This window comes from Polypterus senegalus, chromosome 4 (genome assembly GCF_016835505.1).
Source record: "Polypterus senegalus isolate Bchr_013 chromosome 4, ASM1683550v1, whole genome shotgun sequence".
NCBI classification, from domain to species: Eukaryota; Metazoa; Chordata; class Cladistia; order Polypteriformes; family Polypteridae; genus Polypterus; species Polypterus senegalus.
In genome coordinates, this window is record NC_053157.1 from 64,588,827 (window position 1) to 64,610,197 (window position 21,371).

The following is a 21,371-nucleotide window of genomic DNA, read 5'->3' on the forward strand; positions in this document are numbered from 1 at the left end:
TAAATATTTGCACAATTTGAACAGTAGTATTTTATTTTGTCACATTTCCCCATGTGCATTACCTGCTTTACTTATCACTTTATTAATATGTGAATGTGTTTCTATCAGTGACAAAATCAATGTGTTTGAGTATATGGACATGTGCAGAAAAGTAAATGTTTTCCTGCGTCAAACTTATTATTTTGGTTTTGTACATGAATTAAATTAAACAAATTAACTGTACCAATTAGTTTTACTGTTGACATAAAAGGCTAAATATTTAGTTAGAAGATATTAGGAACATTCTACACCCTAAAAATATGTATTGCATACTGGGACAGTGGCACATGAAAGAACATTTGCTTTGTATTATCACTATTTTCATCCCATATCCTAAAGACAAGCAGTAAATATAAGTTTTATTGGCAAATATTAAATGTGTATGAGTGGGCTTTAAAATGGGCTGGCTTACTGAACAGGTCTTGTTTATGTATTGCAAATAGTAATTCTATGATAGATTCCAGGTCCACAAAATCCTGAGATGTAAGCCATGGGTTTAAGAAAGTTATATTATGTTTAAATTAAATGGCACAAATATACAGTTTATGTATTAAATCTTACAATGATATAGCCTCGACTATAGTCGATCCACAACTGACATCTGCCATGCTACCTAACAATGCTAGAATAGGCTGTGGCCTACTGCAAATATTTAACTGTATTAGCCAGGTTAGAAAATGCATGGATCAATGGATACAATAAGACTACAAGTGAAGTCAAACGAAGATATTGTTATATCCCTTAATATTTTAGATAAACCTGCTTGGTAAATTGTAAAGGAGGCTTGCTGACTGAAAACCAGTAACAAAAGAACTACAACATCCAGAAAAAAAAACTTAACAGCAAGCAAAGCACCTCATGCTATGGACATGGAGCTATACAGTGTCATGCCTATATACTTTGAGCCTATTTCCTTTAATAAGCTGACAGATCAAAGATTATATTATATGCAGTATTACCTTAATACCTAATTTAACCTCCTTAACTTTATGTTTACCTCTAGAAGAATCAGTCAAACACAATGCATTCTTTTCAGCAAGAAAAACTTATTATGTATAACAGAAACATGTAAATATGAAAACATCAAAATAAATACAGTACAAAACATAAGGTCATCAATGTACTTCCTGATGTTGCAATTGGGACAGTAGAAGCATGTTTTCAAGCACACTCTTCTTATACTGTTTATTCTGTTGCTTGAGCATTAGTGCCTGATTTGTACAATGTTATGTTATTGCAGGCTACCACAGCACAAGGCTTTAAAGACAACCACATGCCCCTGCTACAAATGACAGTTGCTGCATTGTGAACAGTTCCAAGGGAGCAAATGTCTACACACCCACGTGCACTACGATGAACCTTCAGGTAAACAAATACACCAGGCATATCACAGCAGTTCAGTGATACAGTGCCATATACATCACTTTCATTAGCCATGTCAATTTCTGAAGACCAATTCACGATAGCTTGATTCAACTAATGGTTCAGTTTCACTTTGTTTTAAAACTGGCTTTACAGCTCATTTAAATGCCCTTGCATTTTTTGAAGGCTCCGTAACACTGATGAATATTATTGAGTAAAATTACAGTGAAAAAATGCATACAAATATTCATGTAACATGATGTTATTTTATCCACTAGATTACATCACAATACCGTCCCTGTGTCTAAGTTGGGCTTAACCATAATTACATAGAATTCTAAGACCAAGGTGGATAATACCATGACTTTTCTTTATATTGTAAAACCAGCCATAACCACAATGTATTACACTGTACTGCAATAGTGTGGGGTCCATTAATATGGTCAACTATAGTAAATCACACCTAATCATCCACTGAAATTAAAACACAAAATGCAAGAATGTAAACAGTTTGTCTTATTTAGCTATCAATATGTCTAATGGCAGCATGCCATACTGTACATTTTTTTCAGTTTTACCTATACATTATATTTTGTTAAGCACATATGCATAGAGAACATCTTCCAGGTAACAAGATGATAAGCAATACCACCCCAAGCAAAAAGGGGTCATTTTCACTGATTCCATCTGATTTTGCAGTTCAAATGCTCGCCAGTTAGATAAAGATTGACACAGTTTCTGCATCTGTCACACAGTCCCTCACCTTCTGGGTCAGTGTAAGAAAATCTTGAAGCCAGCAGAAGTGGGAATTCATTTCAAGACCAACTGGACAGGTAGAAGTATCACCTGCTCTTTTTAATTGGCTGCCAGAATACCAATTGTTTTGCACCTTCATGTGTTTTGTTTTACTTCTTTTTTCCCTTTTTGTCTCCTTAAATAGCATACCTGCTGATACCCAAACCCTTTTTACGTTCATTGCTTTTTCACAGCACTATATATATATATATATATAAAGAGAGAGAGAGAGTATATCAATCAATCAATCAATCAACATTTATTTATTTAACCTTATACAGTATGTTGTACACATATGTAATTTGTGCTAATTTGACTTTCTTTTTTGGTTACTTTTTTCCTTAGGCTACTTTTTTCCTTTATATTGATAAATTCTTAAATAACTAAAAAGCAATATCTATGGCTGCTCTTACATAAGTTCTTTTGCTTCCCACCGTCTGTTTGTATCCTTTCAAATCTTGGTAGTGTGCATTAAAACATGTCTCTGTCTTCATTCTGAATGGCCTATTTCTCTCCCAGAAGCTACAGGGGACCGACATCCTTGAGTGCTATCTAGCTATAAAAGGCCAACTTGTTGCTATGTCCTTTTGTTTGTACTATATGCAGCTGTGGCCTATTTCATGCCACAGCGTCTAGGTTCCCACATGGTTAATCACAATAAAGCTACAGGGTGTCACACATATTGCTCAGAAGCAATATGCTGTGCCAACTGCAAGACAGTTAACAAAAACAAATCTATTCAGTTTTTGGTTTATTAAATTGGTGTAATAGTGAGAAATAGTTTATTGCAAATGTGAAGTTTCACAATGGGTATTTTTAACCTCAATATTTCAAATAGTGCTTACCAAATCTGTTTCTCAAGGAATTGTAGAGAATGTAGTTTATACAATAGAAATTTACTATGATTCTAAATGAATATGTTAAATACACTTACTGAACTATTCAGCTTAGCTCCATACATTCCAGCAAAAATAGAAAAAGGTACAATGAGATCTACTGTATGTATAGTATTGTACATGTCTATTTAAGAAATTATTTAATAGAGTGATAAGTCTGAAGTTCAACCTTCATTGATTGCATACTGTGTAGTCAAAATAATGACTTTTCAAACTGACATACTAAATAATGAAAGTTCACAGAAAGATATTTGCTGATATACTAAACCTGTTGCGTCATCATGTGAATCTTTGTCCAATAATATACGATCTAATACTCTATAATTTGCACTTGTAAACTAAGTGGACTACGGTGAAAAGCTCCAATGCCAACATGACGCTAATGAGAAAAAGGAGGTTGGCTTACTCTACCTAGGCAAGTGCTATAGCTATTCATAGTAAATGTTGTTACAGGCTTGCAACCCATAGCTGGTCGGACTGAGAACTAGCAAAACGAGGATGTTCTTGTTATAGTAGCTACATACTGTACAGCTTTCCAGCTTAATAACCAAACACAGATTGCAACACAATAATTTTGAGCAGTTTTGCTGACATTTAATTCTGTTTTTCATGACCGTTCACACTGTTCATATTGTAAAGGTGTGGTAATGAGTCACACAGAATATTCAAAGTAAAGATATTTCGAGAATCACTAAAACATTTCATAAGGACAGTAAGTAGTAGTAGTGTAAGCTGAAAGTATGGAATATATCATAGATTTTAATGCAATTAACTCATTATAATCAAAATGCTTTAACATTATAGGGCCAGGTTATTGCAATCAATACTGAAGTATTATAATATTAGAAGTATATAGCTATAGTATTTGAAGTAATCATACAAATGAGGATATTAAAAACAAGCAACACACTCTACAACGGAAAAAAAACATAAAGAAGCATTTTGATCTGTGAAACTTGCTCAGTTATAATGCATAGATATTACAAATTAGGTTGTAAGCAATGATTCTGTGCATTTCAATCTGCTTATTAGATTTTTAATGCATGACATACTACCTAAATTGCAAAAAAAAAATGATAATACAGCGATGTTATTTGTTTTAAAAGCACACTTCACATGCTGAAAGCACTTAACTGCGAAATCAAAACAAAATTAGAGTGTTAAAAACAATCATTTGTCAGACTGCTCAGATATGTTTTGTGTCATTATGCCTTTTCTACAGAACCACAAGCATTTCTATTTTCACCAGTTTTAAAAGGAATCTTGAAGAGGTGCAGATATTCCCATATTGCTAATAACATGCTCGAGTGGTTGTGCTTATTGAACAAATACTTTTGGGGTAGTAGGACAACAAAGTCACCTTTCTTCAATCACTGTATCTTTTGAGAGGCTGTACCTCAATTCTCAACACAGCTACCTTTTTTTTTCATTTTTTAAAAAATATTAGACATACTGTCACATCACAAGTCCTTGCATGTATCCTTAACTTTTGACAGTTTTATCAGTATGGTATCTTGGCATGAATGCATTGTTAATTTTGAATAAGAAATGAGTCAGGATACAACTTTCAGATTGATTATCCCACAAAAGATATCAGGAATATAACTTAAACCTTCACTCTTTCAGCTGTATAATGCAAACTGATGCAGACTAATGACAAAGAACCTAAAGTGACATTTCTAGCAACAAACTAACAAAGTTAACAAAAGTACACAATTTAAAGCAGTTATACACATATTATTTAAACACTATAATTAGGAATAACCTTGTTTTAAAATTTTGAAATATGTAATGTAAGGATATAGAGGAAAATACTTAATACAATATCTAAGCATTACATAACGTATATCACATACCGTATATGTAATATACGAGAATTAGTCTTCATTTCTATGAGCTGAAGCAAAAACTTAGAATGAGCTGATCTTCGTTAAAACAATTCCATAAAAAAACTTGTATATGATTTTTTTCTAATGCAGAATTTTGTGTCCTATATGAAACATAGCCACAGAACTTTGATTTAATTTGTTTTAATACCTAAACAAGAAAAGTTATCATTTTAACTAGATAAATGATTATCATTTAAATAAAAATAAAAGGATAATGCAAAAAAAACAGAAAAAGAAAAATAAATAAAAAGCCCAAAGTAGCAATGTTACATTTTCTTTGCTTTTAAGTTAGCAAACATATTGGCCTTTAGAACTAACCTTGACATGTATTATTCTTCTCCTCGAATCCTGCTTGGCACATGCATTTTCCAATTGGTACAAGCCACTCGCCTTCTGCACTGCAGTGCATTCTCGGCGGCTCATCGGCAACAGAGTTGTTTACACAAGATCCTGAAACCTCTAGAAGCTGTGAGGAATCTGCTCCAGTGATTGTATCAGGGAAAAGTGCCAGATTGCGGATCACGGAGGGACACTTTTTGTAATAAACACGGACAGAGACTAAAGCAATGCAAGCACCCACATCCTGAAAAGCCAGGTAAAATCCCTTTTTTGACAGGGGCCCAACATCCCTCACCTCAGTGTTCAGTTTCATTACTCTGTCTCCCAGGTCCAATTCAGTGAAGCTCTCATCAGCTGCAATTGTATCGATTTTTGTATATTGGCTTTCTCTTACATTTCTTCCTTCTTCATCATCTGATTCAAAGTAATACATGTTAAACGTCTCCTTGCAGGTTCCTAATCCTCCTGGGAGGCTATTGCAGTCTCTCAAGGTGAATTTGAGTTCAATGAAAACCCGCTGGGCACCTTCATTTAGGATCCAGTTAGTTTGCAGCCAGTTGTTCTGATTGTTTTCCATGACCTTGCATACTTGATACGTGTGTATTGGTGAGTAATTCTCATCCACTTCACCAATTTCTTCCCACTGTGAGAAAAAAAGAAAAGCAGATGTGAATCTCTGTAAAGTAACTTCCAAATCTCTTAAGAGAGATTTTAATAAATACAGACAAATCCTTTTTAAGCATAGCTAGTGTGATTTCCATGAATGAAAGTGTTATTTGTGTGCCTTCTTGTTGTAAGAAAAACCAAATTTAAAATACAAAGCACAGTATACAAGCAGTTTTAATCTGCTTCAATAAATAGAAAAGATAACTATTTATGAGAGCTATCTTTCCTGTATATTGCCTCTAAAAACCTGTGATTCATTTTTGCTGATTTTTAAATGCATGAATAATTACAATTCAAGATGTCCACAAAATCGGAGATCATAAGTAGACAGTATGCTAAATGAAAGATTAGTCAGTCGAGCATCATTTATATGTGCTCTCAGAGTCATGTCTAATAGAAGATCATCATGTGTTTGAGAAATCCAACATGCATATTATTTGTATAATTACACAGACAGCAATGAGATTTTTTTAATTATTAAAAGGAGTAATAGACTTTTTATAAAGACTGGATATATTTATACAAGTTGAAAAGGATATGTTTTAAATAGAGAAAGACAAAAATAAATTCTAAATTTGTTTCATTATGTTAAGGGCAGAAATAAAATGTCTCACTATTACAACTTCAAAAAAGGAAAGCTTCTAAGTAAAACATTCAAGCACAAAAAACTCGAACTATACACAGTTGTTCCATTCATTCTTTAAGTAAACCTTTTTATTCAGTTACAGGGAAACAGGAATTCAGTACCTACCCTAACAGTACTGAATACACGGAAGGAAACAATCCACGGTTTAATGCCAGGATGGGTTTATCAATCTTATAGTACATGTACACCTTTGTGAAGTGGGAGGAAGCCAAAGACCCAAAATGCATACTCTACAAAGTGTTCAGGCAACAGTAGAAAACAGGGTGAAAGCTTTAACCTCAGAATCACTAATATTATATTTGTTTTACCTCATATTTTCAAAGCAGACAGACCCAGAAATAGCCATAGAAATAGTCTTGCATTTTTTTCAACAGGCTATCTTCTGAAAGAAACCCATTAGTGATAAAAAGCTTGATGTTGCAGCAAATAATCCTCGTGGAATATAGCAACTTCATGAAAACATGCAACATAATATACAATAATGTGAAAACTTATGCATAGAAAATATTCATTTTACGAATATTACTAGCATGAAAATACTAATTTGTGATTCACTGCATAAACCAAGAAACTGAATATATCTGCCTTTAGAAATGGCTTTTATATTGTTTCTGCTTGCATAGCTACAATGAACACAGAATTGCAAAGAGGTTTGGGAAGAAAAAAAAATGATGAAGCCAGGCAACTGAAATACAAGAGTGGCAGCTATTCAGCTGGTCTCATTTTCAAACCTCTCTAACATGAGAGATTTTGCTGCAGTCTATAATGAATCTCAAGTTTAACATGCTTACCTATAATAAGCTAACAGGCTTCAACTAAGCACATTTCCAAACTAGAAAGAAGATGGCAAAATGTCATTCAGTTGCAAAATTCATTCTGACACATTGGGTGTATCAGTTCAATTAGAATGTTAAAGTAGGCTAGACTACAATACAAGTGCCTACTCAGGTAAAGTCTTAGGCAGAAATATTAATATTTAGTACCCCTTGAAACCTGCAATGCACCATCCCACAGAAAACAGCATGAAAAACTGCTAAATGGTTCAACTCTCAAAAATAATCATTGAATTTTAATGAGCAGAAGAAATCATAGCCTTTAAAAATCATTTTCAAAGTAAATGTTATTACTTGTTCCATGTCGTGGAAGTTCAGCATGTTTTATTTTTTATATAGGATTATAACTGTACTGACATTCTATATACTATACATTCATCATATCACCTACCATCTTTTTTAACAAATACACCACTTTGAATAGCTTAGCAAATGCAGTCAGAATTGTAGCTAATGATTCTTCAGATAGTAATGTATGTTAACTAATTCACAGTTTTGGAGTAATGTCTCATGTTTACATCTAATTTACAACCAATCAGCCAAATTTACAGTAAATATCCATGTTTAGTTAGTTTTAATGCTATTACAGAAGGATAACAAGATGTTTTGTATTCCAAAATATATAAGTACCTTACACTAGAAATTTAAAAAGATACAAAATGAAGTTTAACCACAGCCAATTACTACTTCTTCTTGTGCATCATTAAAGTCAACATTGCTGTATAGCAGGCGTAATTTTGAAAGCTACAATCTCTATACCGCACACTCAAAAGATACGTCATGATTTCATACAAGCTGGCGACCTGAATAAATATATATATTTAATTCTAAGATTGTTGAGTTTACAGTATGCTTAAAATATAAGGATAATAGATATTTATTGACTTATGTTTAAGGGGAGATGATGGCATTTTATGTCTTCTACTATATAGTTTTCTTTTAAATTTCTTCTACACATAAAAATCAAAACTGGAAATAATGATGGAGAGATAAGTAAATAATTAAATAAACACAGTAACATGGTATTTATTATAAATACAACTCTTTGGTTCCAAAACTTTTTTGCTATACATTATGGTTATTTTTATCATTTGCATTTTTTTCCCATAAAATGTGTTTTTGCTTTTTTAATACATACTTTGAAATATTAACATGAAACAGTAACTGAATATATGTTTCAATTACAAAGAAAATACTTAGAAATGTATATTATACATAACTCAAAGATTAGGCTGTATGTAATGGGTTTGACAACGTTGCCCATTTGAAAAAAATATTAATGTTTACTGCTGCACAATTTATTCTAAAAAATAAGCTCAATGCATGGTTGTAAAAAAGATTAAAAGTAAAACAACATACTAAACAAATGTCTATATATCCATTCACACACTATATGCTGTCTCAACATACATATATTCAAATAAATTTTTATATCCTTCAATGTGTTTTAAAAATTAGGTAATATTTAGATTATTTGCCCATTTTCACCGCTCATAATCTATTATTGAATTACAGATGCATATGCATAAAAATATACTATATGCAATAAATAAAAACTGAATGGTTTGGAGCATTAAATAGAAAATTTTGAAAAGTGTGTATAAATAAAATAATGTCACATACCAACTAAAATTATTCTTAATTCTATTATTCACCAAAAAATGTACCACTGCCAGCATTATTCTATACTAAATAAAACACTGTACTTCAGAAGTAAAAACATGAAGGAGTTTATTTTAAATTTAAAGCATTAGTGCTGTAACTTGTGAATATTATTTTCAGTTTACAGTATGTGTTGCTACTTTTGTCATAGGAACTAAATAATCAAATTACAGATGCAAAACATGATTAATAATTTCAGTATTGGTCCTTTTCAATGGCAAGATATTGTCAGTATAAAGCATTACATTTTCAAACTGTATTTTTATATAAATGTTATTCAATTAATATCTCTATTATATGGTTATATAACTTATTAGCTATAATATAGTCATAATTCAACCAATATCAAGATTTAAAATAGTTGATTAACATTTTTATGAAAATAGCTTTATAATATACCACAAACTAATTTTCCCATAAACAACAAAAATATTTTTCATTATATTAAAATTTTGTATTAATTAATTTGTGTCATTTTCAAAATAGATTTTTAAGTTCTAAAATGTATATGTTTTGAAAGAGTATAATTTTAAAATGTATGTTAATTAACAAAAACTAAGAAAAAATGTACACATAAATAAATAAAAATCCATTATAAATTTCTTGAGAAGTGTAAACTATTAATAACTGTAAAATACTACAGGATATCATTTTTTTATTATTTTAGCATTTATAATCTTGAAATTGTTAAATTCACATTCTCTTCTTCATTCACTGCAACATACAGAAGATTATTATTATTATTATTACTATTATTGTTATTTGGCTACGGTGGGCTGGCGCCCAGCCCGGGATTTGTTTCCTGCCTTGCACCCTGTGTTGGCTGGGATTGGCTCCAGCAGACCCCCGTGAGTCTGTAGTTAGGATATAGCAGGTTGAATAATGGATGGATGGATTATTATTTGGAAAAACAGGTTATAAACTAGAATAAGTGAATCTCTCGGTTAAAAAGCAAAACAATTTAATAATTTACTATCCTCAACCATTTTAAATGTTTTTTTAACTCCTACAGAACAGAAGATATTAACATTTTAAACAGTACAATGATTTAATAATGATCCAGAGTTTAAAACTATGAAATAATCTATAAATATATTTCAGTATACATACCGAAATAAAAGCTTTACATTTTACTTGACAAAATTTACATGCTAAAATGCAAATAATACTGTACAACTGAGAGGTTAATGTAGAAAAAATTTTTTTTATATGTATAAATGGCAGAATTATAATAATGAGTAAAGTGTTACAGCAAATCCACGTTAATAACATAGTGCTCATTTAAAACCATTATTATTTATTCGACATTTTAAAGAATTATGGAGGTCTGTTTCAGACGTAAAAACATGTAATATCATCAATAACTAAAACATTAAAAAACAACAAACTCTATCACAAAGCAGGCAGCAGTCATGAGTGAGAAGATATGCATTGTACAAAATAAACAATACATTTTACACACAAGATAATAAGCTACGCTTTCCAAATGTGAAGTTTTCATTTCCGTCAAAACCTTTTGAGTATGTTTTTAGCAACGTACGATAATAATAAATCTGTAGTATTTCTTTTGAAATAAATTATTTTGTACAATATTAAAAGAAAATATGATACAGTTCTAAAATGTATATGCGGAATTAAATAAAATGAAAAAATCAAATAGAAGAAAACAGGGGCCTACATGAGTTCTCAAGTTTTTTGTATTAAGATTTTATACAGTATACATTGTATATATTCACAAAAATACGTAAAAATACTTCTGTACCTATCATGTATAGGTATTTCCTTCGTAACAGTATGTAACTTTCTTCATTTTGAGTAAATGTGAAGGTTTTAATTAATTTACTGTTACACAATTGCAAAGTAAAAACATTCTTGATATTTCTATATACACACATTTAAAAAACATTATACACAATAAGGATCTTTGATAGTATTTTAATTTGATATTTTTTATATTGTAGCATTTAATTTACATGAGATTTTTTTCCAAGTTACCCTCTTAAAACCATAAATTTCTGTTAGTCCTAAGAAATGGAAGGAATCATAACATTTGCTTCTAATGAATAAAACCTATATTGTAGCTTTAAAAATATCAATTTTCAAACTAATATCAGTCAATTCTTACTGTATGTAGATTTATGTTTTCACAGATTTTGTTAAGTCTATGCAAACATGGAATCTTGTATTAATCAGGCACATTTTTGATACCTTATTTTAATAGGTAAATAGAATCCATATAATGAGAATATATAAATAAAAAATACAAAAAAGTAGGGAATATAATTCTAGTTAATTTTCCAATATACAAAATTGCATTTGTACATATAAAAATAGGTTCAAAAATCATATGTAGCTTTACTCTGAACAATTATAAAAATAATCGGAAATTATAAATTTTCAATCCCCAATATTACATTTGGAAAATATAATATTTAAATGATGTTATTTAAAATCCAACATTTACATATGTGCCACTTAATAGAGTCCAGTGCTCCACAGACCTCAATACTACAAGGGACGTTCAAAAAGTTTCCGCTCTTTTATATTATCGTTGGAAATGGTGAAGGCGGGAGGAGTAATAATTGGGCAATAAAAAGTTGGTACGACACTGGGAAAATTGCACCGCAAATGAAGGTGACTATGTAGAAAGTGATGTACAGTAATTTGCTTTTGAAATTCTTAATAAACAGAGTTAAAAAAAAACTGTGAATACTTTTTGAGCATCCCTCGTAATATGATGTTAACTAACACATCTTAGCATTTGCTACAAATCTGTCAAAGGACCCTGAAAATAAAAATATCCAATAATATTATATATGTATTGAGTTATCATACTACAACATATTCAACCAATTTTTTTTTCAATTGTCTGCATCTTCCTGTAGCATATTTTACACATGTTACTGTAATATTATAGCTTTTAAACTACTGATTCACAGAAATTTGTGTTGTGTCTGCTGCTTTCAGAATATGCTCCCACTATGTCTGTCACAAGAAATGGGTAAGAAAATGGATGGATGAACAAATACATACTATTACAAAATTAATTACTATGTAATTTTATTTGCTTCTTTTTAATAGTGGAATCAGTATAGCCTTTGTGTATTTAGAGTAGAAAATAGTGTAAGAGTAAGTAATAAATAACATTTTCACTTCTAAAAATTGATGACTATGCTTGGCTGGATGTTTCATGAAATGCTTAAAAGGACAGCAAAAGAAGAAGATGATATTTAATACAATTTCATAGACAAAGAAAATCAAACTACTAGTAGCTAGTGTACCTTGACTGGAATAAAAACTTGATGCTGAATAGAAGTGACAGTCCTTTAAGACTGTTGGCACTCAACAGTACACTCTTCCAAAATTAATAACACAGCAAAAAAACACAAGAAATTTTTCATCTAAAACAATTTTAGCTTTGTATCTTATCCACTTCCTAACATACTAATTAATATGAGTCCTAAAATCCAAGTTAAATCTGTACTTGGCAAAATATTTAAAAAGAAGCAATATTTAATAATGTGGCACTTTCAGTTAACTTGACCATGAGAAAATATTTATTGACAAAAATAATGTTTCCAAATCTCAAAAGAATATTTCAGTATATACTGTAAAATGACATTGAAGTAACATTGTTGGTCTACAAGTTGGTACACTGTCCAGACTAAAGATGTCTCATCTGAAAATTAAAATGTTGTAATGGAAAAATATACAAATGGATAATGATATTATTTCATTGTAATCAATAGTTTACTTAGCACCTATAATTTTCCTATATTTAATGAAAGGCACTTTATTTTTAATCATCTTCACTAAGTTGCATGAATGACAGAAACACATTTAATGAAATTCAGATTATTACTATTTTTGTAATAATAAAAGAGGAACCAATAATGAGAGCGAAAACATGAACAGGCATTGGTTTTTAAATAGAAACCTAAACATACAAAGCAATAAAGCATGAAATTATAATAAAATATGTTTTAATGAATGAGTTTTTGAAATATAAGTGGTATTATTATGAATAAAATATATACATAATAATATGTATAAATCTTTGTTACCTATACTTGCGTAAAAACATTATACTGTGTATTAAATTTAATATGTACTGTATACCCACACATCATTCAATCAGTATATTGTCTTTGTGACTTAAAATTTATTGTTTTTTGGTCTTCATATTGACTACATTTGATGAGATACATTTTGAAAGTAACATGTTTAATGTGGTAATAACATTGTATGTACTCTATATTTAATATTTTAGGTAAATGACATAGTTTGTTAAACACAATTAAAGTTCATTCCAATAAAATTATATGATTTTTTTAGCTACAGATATAATAATTGTAAACATTCAGCATTACTTTTTTCCCTAGAACTCACTGCAATTAGAAATTGGATTTAATTATATTTGCTGGAATAACAAAAGTCAGAATTATATACTTAAATGATGATGGATCATGATGAGGAAAGCAGGTAGGCAGACAGAGTCAGATAGGTGAATAAACAGATAGCAACACACATCTACAATACATCCCTGCCTCATCAATTGCTGACTTGATAGCCTCGGCCTCACAACGAAAAAAAAAATGGATGGAAGTAATCAATACAAGACATTGCTTAGAAAATGTGTTTGTGACATTGATCTTTTTATGTACACCATAGCTTTCTCAAGAAAGAACAAATATTCTTACTAATAAATGATTTGTATGAATTTGAATGAGTCTAAACTACACACATTGCAAAATCCTGCTGCATGAGCTTTATTTGCATTTGTCTGAATTACTGGTGACTTTAATAACATTTTTCTCACTGCAGCAAAAGACCCACGGGTGCAAGAAGCAAGGCTGTATGTTGAGAAATCGCTGTCATGGCATTTAAAATAGAAAACTTCAACTGTCTTTTCTTACATAAATATTTTGCAAGTATTTATTGATAATGATAGCTTGAAATTCAGAACTGCATTGGATCTATAAGACTAAATTCAACATAGGAATGGAAAAAAATGTTATAAAATGTGGGTAAATCCTCAACTGATAACAATTTAACAATTAAAATGACAATTAAGACACACAAAATATGTATATATACAGCATATATATAGGTGTGTGTGTGCGCGTGTGTGTGTATACATATATTATATATTTACACTGTATACAGTCTAGAAACTGTTGTATTCATCACATTCCGCTGCCTACAAGGAATCTGTTTATTTATAGAAACCTCCATCAGTGTACTTTCTAAACCAGAGTAGCCTTTTCCATTACAAGGTAGGTTGAATTGTTTCATTTTCAGAGCAAATGTACATTAGGCTTGACAGAAAAAACTGCCGTAACAGGCTACATAATGAAGACCAATATCAATTTATGTTCAATCAAAATAAATCAAATGATTTAAATAATTAGTGGATAAAGATTTTTACTGCTTCAGTTATGTAATGTGAACTGAATGTGATGGTGAAAAAATCTTGGAAAATTATTGAAAGATAAAGACAAAAGGATGGCTATTATATAGAAAAACTAAATAAGACTGTGTAGAAAGTATACAAACCCTGCCATTTTGATGCAGTATTTTAAAGTGTACAGCATGTACATCTGATATATAGCATAGTAATGCATTGACTGTTCAGATAACAATCACATTATCCTGGCTACAAAAGATGTTATTCAGTTTAGCCTGTTATAACACTAGTATGACAAGTCCACAAAGGGGGGCTGTTCACACAAACACACAAGGTTTTGATTTTTGTGCAAATATAACAGTCTGGGTCAAAAGGAGCAAACAAAAAATGAAAAACATTTAATACAGGCCATATGATGCAGGTTAAATAAGCAAGAAACTATGCTCCTTAATGTACAGTATATAGTTTGTGACCAATTAGGGCAGCAGAACAGCTTATAAATAACCCTAATTTATTATGCCAAAAGGAAGAAACTTACTATAAATGGAAAACCAGTCAATTGCTGGATACAACAAAGCATAATGACACACACCAAAAAAAAAAAAGATTACACCTTGCCTGATGAAGGGGCCTTAGGTGCTTCGAAAGCTTCCATTTGTAATCTATTTAGTTAGCCACTAAAAGGTGTCATTTCACCCTACTTTCTCCTGTATCAATCTATGGCTAACACGGTACAGCATTCTACTGCTACACAGAACAAAGTACACTACAGTCATAAACTGACTGACTGACTGCTTTTGAACAGCACAACTAAACAAATGACTCAAAAGGAAATCCATCCATGCAAAGGAGGCCACTTGTAAATGTCACAGAGATGACATGCTAGCCCAGGCATAACCCACTGTCACCATGAAAGTTCTCAAGAGTAAAATAATCATTGTTAATTTTTGAAGAACTCTACTTAAAAATTTTGTTTAATATATACAGTACAGTGTAGCATTGGATTGTCCCTAACTTCTTCAAAGTAGAAATATAGAAAGGAAATGACATTTAAAACTATATGTACAGTATAGACAAATAGTAACATTATTGTTTATATAGAAATTCTCAGAAATAACTACAGTATAGCAATGCTAGACTTTTCATGAAAATATAAGCTATATGTGAATATTCAGTCTGGCTTTAACTCCAGTCAAGACCCCAAAAAGCTTTACTTTGGATTCATAATATTTTTATGTCCTCCAACAGGAAGTGCTGCTCTCATTATGCTCACATCTGCAACATTTGACTTCAGCATTTGGTTATATTGATATAACAATTCATTAGTTGCTGGTCTAAATAGACTTACTTCCTACTACTGTAAGCAAATACAGAAGTCTAAAGAAAGTCCTCCCTCAATCTAAGTTTGAAGTTTGATAAGAAGTTCCTCAGGGTTCGGATACTGCGACCAAACTAGTTTTCACTGTATATGTTTCTATTGGGAATTTTGAATAATCTGTATAATACTTACTGAACATTACATCATTAATTAATTGCTTTAACAAGATAAAGGAGACAAAAACTTCAATTTAATTGTGATTATCATTTTTAAAAAAACACAAGTTCTTTAAGTGAATTGAATTCTTCAAACTGTAGGGTAATAATAACAACACTCGCCTTGAAATTCTTTCCATTTATTTTGAACTTATCCACAGAAACATTACATATTAAACACTTATCTAAACTTGAGTTGTTACATTTATATAATATCTAATATATTCTTCTTCCAGCCTAAAAATATTTCTAAATTTCAGTGGTTTCCAAATATTCAGGATATAGAAAAGCAATCAATTCACTTGTTATCAATTATATTTGGCTAATGCAATGCTTAATCATGGGTCTGTTTAAATTATTCTAGAATCATTCTTTAGTTCAGGTATTCCCAAACTTTTTTAAGTGAAGGCTCCATCCAAATATTGTTGCACCCGGTCAGGACACACAACCCACCATACCCCCCAATACTAATACAAATGTCAGTTTCTAAAACTGTTCTGAAAATGAATAAACCATTTTACCAAAACTAAAAATATTGTAATATTGGTACACTGGACCTCAGACAGAGAGAGATACTGTGTAAACTGCTTGTGTCGAAATGATTAAAACAGTACTCACCCTGTTACAACGCATTGTTTTGCAAAAATCTATTGGTCTTGTTGCATCGTTTCCAAGCAGTCTCTGTCTTGGTGTGGACAGGCTAAAAGAAATGGGAAGCGAGACGGATCCGTAACCTTGATAACCCCATAGGCACTAATTGGTATGGGCTGTGGACACGGAATAGGAGAATGAGGTCTGGTAAGCGACACAGGAATGGAGACAAAGTGATCAAACTGAAATTCAGCCTAGTGTAAGAGGTTGCAAACCGGTATCCTGAGTTGTTTCGTCATGTAGTGGGTGCGGCAATGCACTGTACCAGTGTATGCTCTTCAGCTTGACTTGTAGAAACTCAGGTTCAGCCACTGCATAGCTAACACCCTTATTTAAGACTCACTCTCCCGCCATCCAGCAGAGAACTGTAGCACTAGTCTTTAACTACACTAACAGTGATATAGGACAGCTTTTATGCAACAATTGCAGAACATTTTCAATTATGTTTATTTAGAAACTATGTGAGGAAATTTAAAGGTAATCTTTTAAATTATAATGGATAATGGAACCTGGCTGCAGCCTCCTGTTTTAAAACTTCTAGTGTAGTTAATTAACAATACTTTTTCAAGAATTATAACCAGAAATAAGAAGTACAGCTGTAAAACCTCAGTTCTTAATTCTAAACACTGCCTTCTAGCCAAGGTTAATTTTAATCTGAAAATCCTTTTTTTGATATATCAAGTCAAAAATAATGTTTACACCCCTTTAATTTATTGCTGCCTTCACTTTAGAGTTTACACTATGACTACACAAAGCAGAGAAGCAGGACTTTTTAAAATTTCCATACTAAATTACATAAAACTTACGCAGGAGACACAGTGATTATAGGGTTCTACAGGGTTCACAAACTCTGAGATGATCAAACAGCCATAGATTTTACCACCAGTGTCATCGTTTAAATCAAGACCAGAGTTCCTTTAAATTATTTTATCATGGTAAATTAATGTTAGAATTACTATTGAGGTTTCTAAGGAAATAATGCATTCTAAAAACTAAGCTGGTTTCTACTGACTATATTAGCAATTGTAAAACACAAAATCAGGTCATATTATCAAGAAAATCAAGAAGGTGGTTTAATAAATTACAATTTCCTGTTTTTGTTTTGCAGCATGGATTTAATCAGCATTGTATTCTGAAAATAAGGTGTTGTAAAAGCTTTGCCTCTTTGTCTAAACTAATAAGATCAAATAAAAAAAAAATGAAAAAGGTATGTGTATAACATTCCGAAAGTGACAATAATTCATAGAAATTTGAACTATGCATGCAATTCTTTGTTACTGTTAATATTATTTTTTAATCTACTAATCCATTGCATTTTCCAAATGTATATAAAAGTTTTTAGGTCCCAAGAGTAAAACATTTTGTAAAATCCCTTTGATGTAGTGAATGTATTTATAATTGCTTTTAATTGCAATGGCCTATACTTAACAATTCATAAAAACAATTACACATCTGATGTGCACATACAGTGCCTTAGACTTCTCTTATAAAATGTTAATTTGTCAGTGGCACATAATATTACATTCACAGCTTAAGTAGTGATAAATGCACCCATAAATCAATTTAAAATCCACCATTAATCATCTTTTCTGTAATCACTGGCTATTCAGCCCACATTTACATCTCATTTCTGCTAGCCAAATGGTCACCGTTAAAGCTTTGAAGCTCACTCAGGCTTAAATGATTATATTCCTCTAATAAACAATAAACTCTTTTAAGTTGGTTGTCGTGCATTGCATTAATGGGTCCTGCAAAAAGAAAAAGCATTTCTGCTTGTCGCTGACTGAGACATATACAATTCTGTACATATTCAAAATTAGCTTTTTACTTTTAACATAAGTAAAGTTGTAAATTTCAAGTGCATGGCAAATTACAGATAATTTGCAAAAAGGGCTACTTCAAATAATTTTTAAAGCACTGCATGATTTCAGTGAAAACAGCAGTTGCAATGCACAAAATTAGAACAGGAAATAACAAGTTGACGTTTAAAAATCTTCAAATAAATGATGCAGCATACAGGCATCACAATTATTTAATAATGAATAACATAGATGACATTCTTATACCTGCTTTGGACAAATGCAGGTTTTAATCAATAATAAGCAATATAAGTAAAACAGTAAAGCATAGTTAGGCTGTCTGTATTGCTGAATTATATCTCCTTCTATTACTATATGAGAATTTTTGGGTAGTATGCATTTTGAACATTTTGAAACAAACAAAAAGTTCTATATGCATTATACTTTATCAGTGTACTTTCTGCAATTATTGACTTCTGGTAAAATTAACATAAAAAAAAATTTTAACAAACAACAAAAACAATCAAAATGCCTTAAAGTATCTAGTATCTAACAACAGATATAATAGCTTGTTAGTATTAAACACTTTCTATTTTGTGATCAAATTTTTACTGAAAATAAACAAGAAAACAATATTAATGTAAATTGAATTCAATCAAAATTTAACAATCAAGATAACAGCAAAAACAAAATTCCCAATTGTAAACACAGCCCATCCAATCCACAGAACTCCATATAGATAACCCCAAATGATCAAAGGTTACTGATGTCCATATAGACATTAGAGACAGGCACCACAGATAAAACACGCCTTAAAGCAGAGAAGATGCTGTATATAAAGCAGATACTAAAAATGAAGGTTGGGAGCATGACACTGATCACCAGCCAACCATCTCCCAATTAAACGCATAGTGTTCTGCCTCTCCTCAGTAGCAGTGCTAGATGATTCATTTATGCATGTTACTAAAAGTTAAACTAAGAATAGGTTGAAAATGAAGATTTTCTGAAATTTATAGAGAGAATCAGGAGATTTACTGATTGTGGTGATAGTACACTGACAAAAAATAAGCCTCTGGTGGATAAAAGTGAGGATAAGAGTACAGAGATAGCACACCAGAAGTAAGAACCTCGGGGAGGGGACAACTTAAAACATATGAGGAAATGTGCCAGGGGCACCTACGAGTAACAAATGGAATCAGCTGAAAAGTGCATAGCATAAAATTTGTGTGAGGTAAGGTATAGACGATGTACAGATTAAACAAGCTAATAATCTGGGTTTTGACATAATTCAGCAATTATGTTAAATATACAGTAGCTTTGCATAAGATGGGGTAGAAGAAGGGAGGACACACTGCCATACTGAAAATAAAGCTAGAGATCTCACAGACACCTTGAGTAAAGCTACATATAAGAAAATAAACATAAAAAATATAAAGTAGAAATGTGAAGAGCATGGAAAGAATATTGAGACATCACATGCTTTAAGGATTGAGCTGAGTTGGACACAGAATATAAAGTAAAACGGAAGGACTGTAAAACTGGGCAAATTTTGTACTAAAGATTTTAATAAAAGCCTCTAGGACACTTTGGTACTGTAAAATATTTTCAACTTTAATGCTACAAGAATTAGTTGTTACATACAGTATAACATTGGTTTATCGTACTTAAAGTTTCTAACACTATTTTTGGCTGTTGACCAGCATGGTAAACCCTTTCTGCTTTCTAGCTCTGTCTCTGGATGACTTCAGGTAAAAATTTAAGCAAATCTTCAATTGTCTATGTTTATTGTACTTGTTTATTTTATTACATACTTTAAACTGAAGTACAGACATTTATTCTAAGCAACCTTTTCAGTCCATTTTACAAATTATTTAAACACAACTGTCTGAGATCTCTTACTAGAGAGCTTCCAATTCTCTGATACTTTTGCTTTTATAACATAAAATTAATCCATCTATCTTCCAAACACACTTATTCAGAGGAGGGTCATGGGACAGCTGGTGCCAATCCCTGTGAACACCGGTCACAAGACAGGAACAATCCCTGAACATGTAGGATAAAATATTGTAAACAAAAAGTCTGCTATAGAAAAAATAACTTCAGTATTCTGTTATTTTATGAATACCTGTAAATTCTTTGGGTCTAAACAAAAACAACAGATAATTAGACAAGTAGTATCTTGTGCTAATATATATTCATACTACTGTTTTTTTAATAAAGTTTGTGTTAAAAATTATAAATGAGATTCAAAGAGAATCTGAACACCTCATTTTTCAAGAATAAAATTCTAGGTTTAAGCTGTCAGCCTAAGCCTGGAGTTAATGGGGGGCACTATATCTTGTTAGTACAGAAGAATCTGATAGGATAGCTTGCCCCTTCACTAAAGGAGAAAACCAAGGTCCCTCTCTTTGCAGTATCCTATATAGAGAAAAGTGAACACTATCTAAGCTAAGCCTTCATTTTTTACGGTTCAGTGATGACAAGCTAAGCTTCTTCGTCTATGGTTCAGTGGTTTGACAACATCTGCTGCTTAGATTTTCCAAGTAAAAATAAAGTTTGCTGGTTGGTGGTATGTCTATATACATTTACTATGTTTCTTGAAAACGTGTTTGTCAGTAAGAAATTAATAAATACAGAGGAAGCTAAACTATTGTCAGGTTTCTAAGAAATACTGTACCTTAATTTATATTTCTTTTTTCTTAACTCATTCTTAAAATTGCATTAAAGAATGTGGAATAGCTAATTATTATTCATAGTAGTATACTAAACAGATAAAGTAAATTTATAACACAAAAACTAACAAAAGAAGGACTGAATGATAATTTTACAATTTAAAACTTTGCTTGATTATGCA

The 21,371-nt window shown here is 31.2% G+C and overlaps 1 protein-coding gene across 4 annotated transcripts in view; it reads right to left on the bottom strand.

Moving 5' to 3' along the window:
• Positions 1–21,371, bottom strand: part of LOC120527408 (ephrin type-A receptor 5) — a 362,942-nt gene that overhangs the window by 297,844 nt on the left and 43,727 nt on the right. For all 4 annotated transcript variants that reach the window (XM_039750790.1, XM_039750791.1, XM_039750789.1 and 1 more), the window contains exon 3: positions 5,300–5,963. In XM_039750790.1, the coding sequence (XP_039606724.1) occupies positions 5,300–5,963 (664 nt within the window). The remainder of the gene's footprint in view (positions 1–5,299; positions 5,964–21,371) is intronic.